This window comes from Cyprinodon variegatus, unplaced genomic scaffold, assembly GCF_000732505.1.
Source record: "Cyprinodon variegatus isolate N-32 unplaced genomic scaffold, C_variegatus-1.0 Scaffold1092, whole genome shotgun sequence".
In the NCBI taxonomy this organism is placed as follows: Eukaryota; Metazoa; Chordata; class Actinopteri; order Cyprinodontiformes; family Cyprinodontidae; genus Cyprinodon; species Cyprinodon variegatus.
Genome location: NW_015151545.1, coordinates 69,272 through 81,412, shown reverse-complemented (window position 1 = coordinate 81,412; position 12,141 = coordinate 69,272). Strand labels below are relative to the sequence as shown.

Genomic DNA, 12,141 nt, shown 5'->3' with positions numbered 1-12,141 from the left:
TTGCATTTTTATTTTAATTGTCTCCTGTCCTACTTTTCTTCTCACTTATCGCTAATCGAAAGTTCATTTCAAATTGACTCTTAGTTTATTTACTGTTTTTACCATACTTATTGTTTTAAAAATATGATTTTCAGTCCTAGTTCACGAGCATCTTCATTGACATTTTCCCCTAAATTTTCACATTATGATATGTTTACATTATTTATTGGCTGCATCTAAAACTCTCAAAAATACTTTAAATTTAAACATAGATATGAAATAATATAAAATAATCTACAATAACTTAAATGATATTGTACCAGGTCATCCAATCATTTCAGTTTAGTCTGTCAAATCAGCTGCCTGTAGTGTCTTTAAATGTCCAGCAGGTGTCAGTATTCTGTGAGACAGTATCAATACAGTTTGGCAATGTGTCCATAGGCTTCAAGATGCCTCATTAAACCATCACTAGTGTTTTCTATTTTTCAAGCATCTCTGGTTCAAACATTTCTCCAGATGCTTTGTGGCCATTTAACCAGCAAGAAGATGACCTCAGCAGTCAGCTTATACTGACTGGAAGGATCTGGAATTAAAGCGGATGACTGTCCTACCTTGTTCGTTAACCACAGGAAGGGCTGATACTCTTCTTTCCACAAAAATAGCCAAAGCTTCGTAGACAGATGCAGATTCCTGGACCGTTGCAATCTGCCTAAATGTACCGATGGGCACCTCGTTGATCTGCTTTTGAAGAAACCTGGGTTTGGGAATCATGGATCCCTACAGAAGCAAACACACTGATGAGATGAAGTCTGGGCATTTCTACAGCTTCAAATGTAATCTGGAGTTACATAAATTCACTCCTTTCTTACAAAGATGTGAAGGAACTTTAGGATGCGCTTGTGAGTCAGGATGTGGAGGACATTTCCTGAAGTTGGGTCAATAACCGGCAGCCGGTGGATCTTATTCTTTAACAGGGAGTAGATGGCATCAAACAAACTGAAGAGACAAAAATATTTCCTTAGACTTTGACACATAAAGAAAACACTGCTTCATTATCTTCCTTAAGGAAGATAACCCTGCTAACCCACCTGTTCTAATTGTTTCTGTTTAACAGTTAATGTCTTGGTGGAAGATTTTAAAGATTACAGTAAGAATGACAAACTGCCTACTGCTGGCCTGCACATTCAGGAGGTTTCATTTGGAGCTGAAGTCTACAGTAGGATTAATATAGATAACTAAAACAATTACAAAACGAGAGAGCATTTTTGTTTGGTGGCAGGGCTTCGGGGTTGGATGGCAGGTCATTTGACTGGCATTCAAGTGTTTGGTTTGTATTAGCGTTTAGCTTTAACCATAAAACTACAAAAAAATAGAATAAATATTCTGTGATAGTGACAGAGATGCAACTGTAATCTTTGCTGTTTCTACTATTACCACTAGATGTCATTAATGATCCTTTAAAGAGTATTCCCTGAGCATTTTTTCTTACGATGAGCCCCCCTCTCAGTCAAAAGTATTGATGATCGTCCAAAAGTGGGACGTACAACAACTGATTCTAAAAGAAAAACTTTTTACTTAATCTTTTAATTTGAGCATTTAATTCTTATGCATTTAATGCTTTCCATTTCAATTACTAAAACAACATAAATATGTTGTCTGGAAGTTGGTAAGGAATCAAAATGAATAAAAAATTAAACCTGTTTAAACCATATTATAAACCTGTGAGCTGCTTTAATGAGCTCTGATAGCTCAGTGTGAAAAGCAGCTGACCCCAGGCTGTTCTCTACATCCAGTCTGTTCCTCTGCTTGCTTTGGATGTTTGTCAAAGCTGAAGGTGAACTCAAAGAAAAACTTACTTTTGGTTGATAAAAGCTTGTTTATTTTATCAACTGGGTCTTTAGAAAGCAAAACCACTCCCAGCCCTATTTTATTTTACTACTTAAGAAATAAAATATCTTCATGTACCCCTTGCAATGCATCCACAGGCCACTAGGGATATGCGTACCCCCATTTTGGAATCACTGCTCTAGATGCATACATTTACCAAACTAGTTAATGTTAAGCTATATAAAAAATGTTTTGATTTAAAGTAAGTAAATATAATTTGAAATATAATGTTATTTAACTGAATTGAAAAATGACTTCTTTTTTTTTATTCAAGTGGAGATTAAATAATAGGCTGAGGCAGTAAATCAAAAGAACATGAACACTTTTACCTGGACTCAGGTTTGATGCTGATGAGCCTGTTTACAGAGTACTGTAGATAGATTTCTGTAGAAAAAAACAAAGTCATGTTAGAAACACACGTTAGAGCAAAGGAAAATGTTGTGATTGTTTAATTTCATTGATTTTGTTTTTCTGCATTAGGGCCTCTGGGTATAAGTGAGGAGACTGCAATGGTTTTGAGATAATAGCCAAGTTCATACTTCAGATCTGCAGTCTTAAAAGGAAGACAGACAATTTTTCTTTACGCTTTTTAAGCAAAATATAAGATCAGACCAGGATTTACTGTTTCTTAAGCTTCATTTGATCAATGTGATCCTTGTTAGCTGCTATCGCTCCTCCCACCCAAATGTCTTTAGACTTTTCTGAGATCCTGAATGGAAATCTAAGCTCCTATACACCGCTGTGCATGCATTGTGTAGCTGTAACCCTAATAAAGGCTGGTTTAATCAAAGAATAATTATCTCAAAGTCAAATTAGTCACAAAAAAATTGCTAATTGGTTTAAATTTATAAATTATCACACAAAAAGGATCAGAGCATTATCTCAAGTCACATTTTAGTTAAAGACTACCATAAAAACCATCAGGTTAAGCATTAAGTAAGCTTTTGGGATAGTGGTTAACCCTGATCCTCGGAAATAAAAATCACTTTGTTAGAGAATTTAAAATTTGCATTAATGAACCATGAATCTAATTAGTTATTCAGATGAGGTTAGAAATCCCTAGACTCTTGTTCAGACCTCTCCATGTCTCTATCTTGTGTTCTTCCAGTTCGTAGATCTGAACCTGCAGACAGAAAGAACATCCTGTTTCTGTCAGTGCAACAATCAGAGAAGAGTCCCATCAGTTACCAGAGAGATCAGTCATTGAGAATTCAATTCTGCAGCTCACCAGAGGAGACTTGTAGTAACGATGGAGGATATTAATGAAGTCCGTAATAGTAAGCATTCCTGCAAACACAAGCAGAATTTTCACGTTAACCTTCTTTCTTGGTGCAAGACATTAAATTACGAATTGTAAACGGCTGCAATTTTTTATGCTGGGAAACAAAAATCTGTAGAAACATCAGTTGCCTGTTTCTACTGCAAACCTTTACTCAGAACTGATGATGTGGAGCCTTGGTTTCAGTTCAGATCACAGGTCTGAGTTTCTGGGTAGATTACAAACATAGATCTGCTGATGTTTTATGCTCCCTCTAAGTTTTGCACTGCTAGACTGCTGCTGCTTCTGATGTTTATCTGTTGAAAGCGGTAAAAAGAAACAATTGAGTTTATGCAAATGTGTAACTTGGGAACCAATGTTTTGTGTGGGAAGTCAAATTTTAGCAGAATATGTTAAATGTAAAAAAAAAAATCTTTGAAGACAAATTGGTAGTTAAAATTGACCAGTTCTTAGATTAAGAAACCTCTTGAACCCAAGTGTTTCCTTACTGTTTAGAAGCTTAGCATGCATTTTTAAAGCTGCTACCATTTTAATTACAAGTGTCATGAGGAGCAGAGCATTTGTCCTGTTTGTAATACAACACTCCTAACTGCTGACCTGCTTTCCTTTCAAACATTTGAAACCAGAGTGGAATCTGAATGCAGGTCATTCACCTGCCTAACATCTTCATGTTTAAAAGAGCCTTAATTCTGTTCACTGCACAGCTCATGGATAAATTGAGAATGTGAATAAATCATTAATATTTTAATTCAGTTATTCTGAAATACATTTTAATATTCCACAGCAGACAAACTGAAGCCAAACGGCAATTTCAGACTAAGTTTCTTTATTATTGAATTACCATATTTCCTCTGTCTAGATACAACATATAACCATAGAGCAGCTGTCATAGAATGTGAAGGAATTTCACCAATGAAAATAGATAAGGTACCAGAGGTGAAGCCATGATATTTGATCTCTCAGTCAACATTGATCAATATTTGATAAAACCACATCAACAAGGGATTAGTAAGGAATCCATTCTACTTGGATACTTCAAAGACCCATGTAAGAATTGACAGTGGCTGCCGGAGGTCAATGAATGACTTTGTAGTCGCATTCTTCCACCATCAGCCACATCGATCACCACCTAGTGTTGAGCTGGATACTCTGGAAGAGGAGGAAGCTCGACATACTCTGCAGTCCAAAGAGAGGAGTGAGGATCCGCTAGGAATGTCTGTTGGAGCCCTTGGTAAGGGACATACACAACTTGAACCTCTGGGGAGATGCTGGAGACATGGAGAATAAGTCAACTATGTTGTCTGCTGGTATTGCTGATGCAGCCGGCCGTAACTGTGGCCATAAACTCTGTGGTTCCTGTCGAAGCTGCAATCCCAAAACCCAGTGGAAGACACCAGCAGTAAGAGGTGCTTTCAGGCTGAAGAAGGGATCTTATCTAGCCCGGTTGGCTTGTGTAACCTCTGAGGCACCAAGCAGGTATTGTGAGGCCACTGTCCGGGCGGTTGCAGTGGCAAAAACTTGAGCCTGGGTGGAGTTTGGAGAGACAATCGAGAAAGACTATTGGTTGCCCTCTAAGCAATTCTGACAAACCATCCGGCCCCTCAAAGTGAGGAAGCAGTGCTTTGCCAACACCGTTCAAGTGGGAGTGGGGAGCGTCTGAACCTGAATGAGGACATCATCGGAGGGTGGATGTTGTTTGGCACCCATGGCTGACGCGCTGTGTGAACATCATGACAGCAGAGACAGTGGCCCTAGATTGGGATACAGGCTTGTGGTTACTCTGCATAAGAGAGGGGACCAGAAAGTGTGTTTCATGCGCCAAGTAATAGTGTGTCCCTCCTGCTAAGACTTAAAGAATGCACTGGACTTGTTCGCACTTGAGTGTGATGCAGCTGGGCTGAGAATCAACTCCTCCAAGTCTGATGCCATGGTTCTGAACTCGAAAAGGGTGGCTTATTGACTCAGGTTGGAGAAGAGTTCCTACCTCAGGTGGAGAAGTTTGAATATCTTGGGTCCTGTTTACAAATGAGGACACAAAAACAAACCGGCTGTTGTAGTGAAGAGAGAGCTCAGCAGAAAGGCTGGGCACGCAGAGAGGAGCTTGGTCATTCAGGAGAGGCTCAGACTAGAGCTCCTTCTCCTCCAGTTTCCTGAGCTTGGTCAGACATCTTTTTCAGATGCCCCCTGGACATGAAAGGGCCTGGGGAGAGGGAAGTCAGAGAGTCTCTGCTGAGACTGCTGCCCCGGCAACCTGGTCCTGGATAAAGCTGAAGATGAGTATGAGTAATTGCTTTCTTCTCTGAAATAGTAGAACTGACTCATAAAAGTGCATCAGTTTTTTTTTAAACAACAGGCTAAACAGTTTCAATAATTCTTTTTAAGGGAATCTCTATCCTATTTTTAACAAGCTAACGAAAAAGGATTCCTGACATTTTAGAGCAGTGGTTTTAAAGCAAGGGTCATTAATCAGCAAGAGGGGAGTCTAGAGATAGTTTTAAAGGTAAAACTAAAATAAATTGAGATATATAAGATTGTCTAAATATTAAAAAAGGCAATGGTATGCATTCTCAGCTAATATTGCCTTTTAGATCATGAGTCAGAGACTACAATTTTCCCAGCTAAAAAAAGGTGTTTTTTATGGGACGAAATGGCACCAGAAACCATTAATTCCTTAATGCCAGAACAGATTCTGTAAGTATAAATTACAATAACAGCTTTATAGATATCTGGATATTCTCACTGGGCTTTTGACAGTGCAGTTAAAATATGCAGTAATCATGCCACTAAACAGAAGAAGAAAAAGAACAAACGCGGAAAGGTTGTCATCTCAGATACTTCTGAAACATCCCATAAACTTTATATTTTCTCTGAAAACATCTCAGATAACTTCACATGTACTCAAACACTCAAACAGAAGCTGTTCCTCCTAAGAGTAACATTTCTAAAAACAAACTGAGCAGCATGTTGACAGGAGTGACCAGTCCTCTATAGCTAGGGGAAATAAACTATTTTTCCAGAGCAGACAGATGTTTGTGGAAGGAATGAAGGAAGACATTTAGTTCATGATAGAAAAAACAATGCTAAACAGAGGTAGAGAGCTGTAAAAAAAACACTGCATTCAACATTCAGCCTGTTGACAGGTCATTTGCAATCAGTTAACTTCTTATAAAGGACCAGAACATCTAAAAAAAATGCAACGTTCAACAGGGGAGACCAATCTGCATGTTAATAGAACAATAGCATTGGACTTCTCCCTCCACAAGATGTTTCTTTAATTTGTTTGTACCTTTTTTGAAGTCCATTCTTATATCATATATGTTCAGTAACTTTACTTTATATATAGTTAATTTCTGTACTAACCTTCTGTGGTTGGAAAATTTAGATTTCTCTTACCGGTATTTAATATATTGATTTATTCTATTTATTCAATGAAAAAGTTTTTCTCTCAGTCAGATTCACCTACGGGGCCATGTTTGAGTGAGGGGTGTTTGGAGAAAAGACATACTTATTCCCATAATAGGCCAGATTCTTTCTCAAGGTTTATTCATTTCATGTTACTGTTTAAAACAAAGTGTCTGTAATTTGTTTTGACTCTGACTACTTTAAGTAAGTGAGGCATACGCTAGCCTGGTGAGAACAGGGCTGATTACCAAGCAATAAGGGCAGTATGATGAACTGTTCTCTCTTTGCAAAAATAAAATAAAGTGCAGACTGAGTGAAATCCATCAATCATTGTTCATTTAACTGGGGTGAATAGACACATGGTTAACCGGTCAACCACTGAAGTTGAGTGTAAGAACCATCTTTTACACTGCAAAAACTATCTAGAAATAAGTAAAAATTTCTTAAATTAAGTGTATTCATCCTTAATTTGGGTAGGTAAATGAGATAGTTTGCCAATTAAATGAGTAATTTTACTCTTAAAATAAGATAATTAGATAATATGCACTTGAAATAAGACAATGCAGTTGTGTTTTCTTATTTTAAGTGTAAATTGTCTTGTTCAATTGGCAAAATGTCTCTTTTACCTCCTCAATTCAAGAACAAATGCACTTATTTTAAGAAAAAATGACTTCTCTTGATTTTGATTTTTTCCAGTTTAGGAGGCTTTTCTGAGGATCAGAAAACAGTAAATCCTGTTAAAAAGGATGTAATTTTAAGATGTCCTTAAGCAGAGCTTTTTTAGTGGTTGAATGTTTCCCAATTATTATGCTTTTTGGTCATATCCATTTAATCTCCATAATCTCATATTGTTTGGTTTGTTAACTTTAACCCACAAATCAGCAATGGCTGCTATTGTTTGCAAACCCAGGGACTCTTGCAGAATGTCAGCTAGAAAAATGACTTAATTTCAGAATCAGTAATGCTATTTTCATATTCTACCTTAAACCTCTGATCGCAGAGGAAGCAAACAGGTGAACATTTACGTGGCAATGTTGGCTGAGAATGGTTTCTGGAGTTCAAAGCTTTAGGGCGCACCTAGTTTTAATGCTTCTAAAGTTTGTTTAAAAAAGTGAATCCACTAGCTTTACAAGGTATAGAAGCAAATCCTTACCATATTTAAAATGAAAAAGCATTTTCTGAAATGCTTTTTCATTTTAAGAATGTGGCTGCATTGTTTGACTTATATATGAAATTAGTAATCAATCATCCTGTTTGCATTTTCATTTTCTTCTTTAACACCGCTCATCCTTTTACTTAATTAAAATGAAAAAGAAAAAGACATTTGAGATTTATTTTTCACAATGTACCCCAGCAAATAGATACCAAAATTCAATTTGAAATTTAAAATTTGAAAATGAAAAAGCATTTCCAGAAATGCTTTTTCATTTTAAGGATATGGCTGCATTATTTGACTCATAAATAAAATTAGTAATCAATCATCCTATTTGCATTTTGCATTTTCTTCTTTAAGACTGCACATTTTATGCCATAATCAAAGAGAAAACACAGCGGACATTGCTTTTCCGTTTTCGTGGTCTGCCTGCAAAGTACTGTCCATAACTCGAAAACGAAAAAGCATTCTGAGCGGCGGGCGCAGCAGAGTGACGTCAGCAGCCGCTCTTCCTCAGGTCCTTGCTGACTGGGCTACCCATCTTGTTCAGTAGGGGGCACTGTGCACGTCTGCATTGCAGTACATTGTTAGCATGCCGGCGGGAAACTCAGGAGCAGTCGGCGTTGCCACAGGTCCGTTAGAAGCAGGCACTTGCTTTAAAGCAGCAGCGGCCTCCCTCAGTAGCTCTGCCACTGTTTTGGTCATTGCGGTCGTTCAGTATGTCCCGATAGTCAGACCCGGCAATTCAACCAGTTTCCCACCGGTACGCTTACAATGTAATGCAATGCAATGCAGATGGCGCCCCCTACCGAACAAGATAGAAAGCATTTCTGGAAATGCTTTTTCATTTTGAATATGGAAACCATTTGCTTCCATATCTAAGGTGTCCACTAAGAGTAAACCAGCTGAGAATTCCTCTTTATAAACACTGAGATGTTTCTTTGCCCACCTACAAAACACTGCAGCTTGCTGTCCCACAGGGGTGCTGCTCTCACACCGTTAGCCACCAGAGCAAAGAAAGCTTTCTTCACCTGAGTGAGAAAGAAAATTAATTAATAGAAATAAAAATATGAAGGAATTTATGCCTTTACTGTCAGAGTTTGCACCTGCAGTGTTGTATCAAAAATGACCAGTTTGGAGCTTCTGGGCATGGCATCGTAGCAACTGTGACTTTTCATGAAGTTCATGTAAATGTAGGCGTCAGGGTCTGTTCCTGCAGGAGGCGCCATGGGGTACGTAGCATATGAAGAGGCACCTACAAAAAAAATAATAACAGCAAGGGAGATAAAACATGTGAGGGAAATAAATGATCATAGGTGAATGTGTAGCTTCAGTGATGCTACAACACATGCCCATGTTAGAGGTCAAACGGTGGGGTAACCCAGGAAGAAATATACCAGAGTGAGTCTTGCATAACATGTTTACAATATAAAAGCTGTCAGTTTTTTTGGTCGGTTTTTCTTTAAAAATATGCTTTTAAACTGTTCAGCCCAGCAGAGTCGAAAGTGCGGCCCAGGAGCCATTTACAATCCTCACTATGGTTTTCTGAGGCCCTTCACCAGAATTCAAAAGTTTGCAAGCACAGACAGTTGCTAGGCTGCAACATCAGTAACATGGGACCTTGAAAAAGAGGAGGGGCCACACTGCAGTTCATTTAGACCAGTAGTTCCCAGGTTCACAGGAACCTTTTTGTAAATGTGACTGAAAATATTACAAAACACAGTTTGCTGTTGAACTGGTAGAACTGAACTGATAGAATTGAAAATAATTGAAATAATTTTTACAACATTTGTTATAAAAAATAAAAAAAATACATACTCTATGGGCTCTCAGTACTTTAGACTGGACACCATTGGTCTAAGTCCATAGATAATAGGCTGAAGTTGGTACACATTTCTGTTTTTGTTTAAAGAAATAAAATCTTCTTTTAGCACCTCACAGATCAATTTCTGCTGATTGACAGTGAAGCAATTCTATGCAGGATTCCAGTTCTGTTGATTTTCCGCTCTTAAATAAAAATATGCAGTCATTTTCTGCACAACAGGAGAACAGGCATGGTGAAGAGGGCCAGGAGACATCAAGAAAACCAAACTCTCTTTGGGTTTCTGTTTAGAGACAATGTAAATGTTGATGGAATCCATATTTTTGAATCTGAGTAGCACCGAGACTCAACACTGACCCATGAGTTCTATTTTTAGTTGCACTGAGGTCTATCAGTCTGCAGGACACCCTTAAAAAAATGCTTCCTTTTGAAATTTCGGTATATTTAAAAATAGTTCGTAAAGTTGCTTTGCATTGAACAGCTAATATATTCAATCATGATTATTACATTTTCAACAAAACATAACTGAAATAATTTCGAGCACTAAAATATGCATCAACATTTTCAACAGTTAATCAAGCCAATTCTGAGGAGCAGCCAACACTGTTTGATCTCTTTGAAAAGGATTAACTACCTTTGCTCCTCATGGAGAGGACTTCCTCTTCCTCATACTCATCCATCTCAAACAAGGGGACCTTAAAGACAGAACAAAAGACAATTATGATGGGTGCTTGGACATGGACGCTGCAGGTTTATGTTTATGAAAAACACACCTACAAATCCCCTAAATGGCTTTGCAGTGGCCTGTTTGACCTGAATCAAATTAAAAATGCTGATCATGCTCATTTAAAAAAAAGTAAAAAAAAAAAAAACAATCCACTGGACTTTGTTTCCAAGTTTGAAGATGTTTCGCTTCCCAATCCAGGAAGCTTTTTCAATTCAAATTTCAGAAATAGCGTTGAGTTTGAGGCTTTTTAGCCCAACAAAGCCTAGTTTTTGCTTAGAAAACATGCAAATTGAAACGTACGAACAGGTCCACCCCTTTTAGAATGGGGGTCATTTCATTTGGCTTCTTTTGTTAGCCCCATATCTGTCTATGTCTCTGAAAGGTGGTCGTTAAAGGGAACTGTTGGCCTGGCTGATCAGCCGAGGTCTTCTGTTCCCATATAAAGCAGTTGGGTTGCTGCAACATCTTCAAATGTTGCTGAGTTATAGCAAATTTGCAAAAAGAAGTGGATCTTGGTTACTTCACAGCGCTGTAAATGTTGTATGTAAATTGCAGCAAAAAAATGACTGTAGTTATGTTGCTAAGGGGGTCCAACCAGCCATTAGGTCTAGGGAGCTAAATTCATTGCAGTCCTGAAATAAAACTTGTTAAAAGCTGCAGATGATGTATTTGAAACTGATAACCATCCAGAAAGACGATATCTCCAAGGATTATTAATGAAAAAAAATGTATTAGTTAAATATGTGTCACTTTGTGTCAGCCATCATATATGTGGAGGTATCAGGACTAAATGTGCAAAAGCTCCAAAAAGAGGCCTGTTTTGCACTGCAAAAACAATCTAGAAATGAGCAAAAATGTCTTAAATTAAGTGTATTTACCATTCATTTGAGTAGGTTATTGAGCTGATCTGCCAATGGAAGGAGCATTTTTATTCTTAAAACAAGATATTTAGATAAAATGCACTTGAAATAAGACAATGCTATTGTGTTTTCTTTATTTTAAATGTAAATCGTCTTGTTCTATCGGCAAAGTGTCTCTTTTACCTCCTCAATTTAAGAACAAATGCACTTATTTTAAGAAAAAATTTGTGAAATTCAAGTAGCTATCAGCAGGAGAACCTCAGAGCACGCTTAACTTGCAATAACCGTTCACACCTGCTATCAGTGCACATCTCAGGAGTAATAGTGTGAAGTGTTTTCATCTTCACATGTTGTACTTAAATTGACAAGCTATACTGAGAATTCAAATAGAAGGTAGAGACGTAGCATTCAAGAGTGTAAGAGTAGCCGGCCTGTTTTTACTTTACAGCTTCTCAGTTACAGAGAGGTGTCTTAACACAGATACCAACATGCACAGGAAAGGGGGGGGGGTCTGCAAGGAGACTTACCTCTGCAAAAGCCTCCATGACCAAGAAGACTGGTAGATCTACCTTTGTGGAACCAAGGTGTTCAAAGAAGTGATTGGCATCACAGAGCACGGCAGTCTGTGCCGAGGGGCAACGTTGGCATAAAAACCATCTCAGATGAGGAGGCGATGAATATGAAGGAGTACAGGCATGGTGGACAGGGCTAGGAGACACACAGGAAGTGCAAAACAAAGAGTTTGGTGATGGAATCCTGTACTGCGGACAGCTGGGTCCATGTGCCTGGGAGAGACTGAGGTCTAAATCTGGAGCGAGGGGTGGGAGGCCTGTGGCATTTACAGAGGGAGAGAGAGGGAGGGGGAATGGGTGGGTGAAAGCAGAGGGCGGACAGAGACCCTACATGCTCATGCAAGAGCAAATATGAGATGGGACGTCTTCATCTGCCAGAGTTAAACCAGGGAAATGTCTCTAAATAAACATCTTTGGACTTTAAACATCCAGACTATGACGGATGGTGCAGTGGTTCCAC

At 38.3% G+C, this 12,141-nt stretch overlaps 1 protein-coding gene across 3 annotated transcripts in view; it reads right to left on the bottom strand.

The window, feature by feature from the left end:
* Nucleotides 1-11,895, bottom strand: part of LOC107101406 (5'-AMP-activated protein kinase subunit gamma-1-like) — a 21,112-nt gene extending 9,217 nt beyond the window's left edge. For all 3 annotated transcript variants that reach the window (XM_015400304.1, XM_015400306.1, XM_015400305.1), the window contains exons 1-9: nucleotides 11,637-11,895; nucleotides 10,157-10,217; nucleotides 8,807-8,955; nucleotides 8,650-8,731; nucleotides 3,095-3,153; nucleotides 2,944-2,989; nucleotides 2,196-2,250; nucleotides 849-975; nucleotides 591-756 (exon numbers count right to left, since the gene is read on the bottom strand). In XM_015400304.1, coding sequence (XP_015255790.1) covers nucleotides 591-756; nucleotides 849-975; nucleotides 2,196-2,250; nucleotides 2,944-2,989; nucleotides 3,095-3,153; nucleotides 8,650-8,731; nucleotides 8,807-8,955; nucleotides 10,157-10,217; nucleotides 11,637-11,654 — 763 coding nt within the window. In that variant the 5' untranslated portion in view covers nucleotides 11,655-11,895. The remainder of the gene's footprint in view (nucleotides 1-590; nucleotides 757-848; nucleotides 976-2,195; nucleotides 2,251-2,943; nucleotides 2,990-3,094; nucleotides 3,154-8,649; nucleotides 8,732-8,806; nucleotides 8,956-10,156; nucleotides 10,218-11,636) is intronic.
* Between the last annotated feature and the right edge of the window lie 246 nt (nucleotides 11,896-12,141).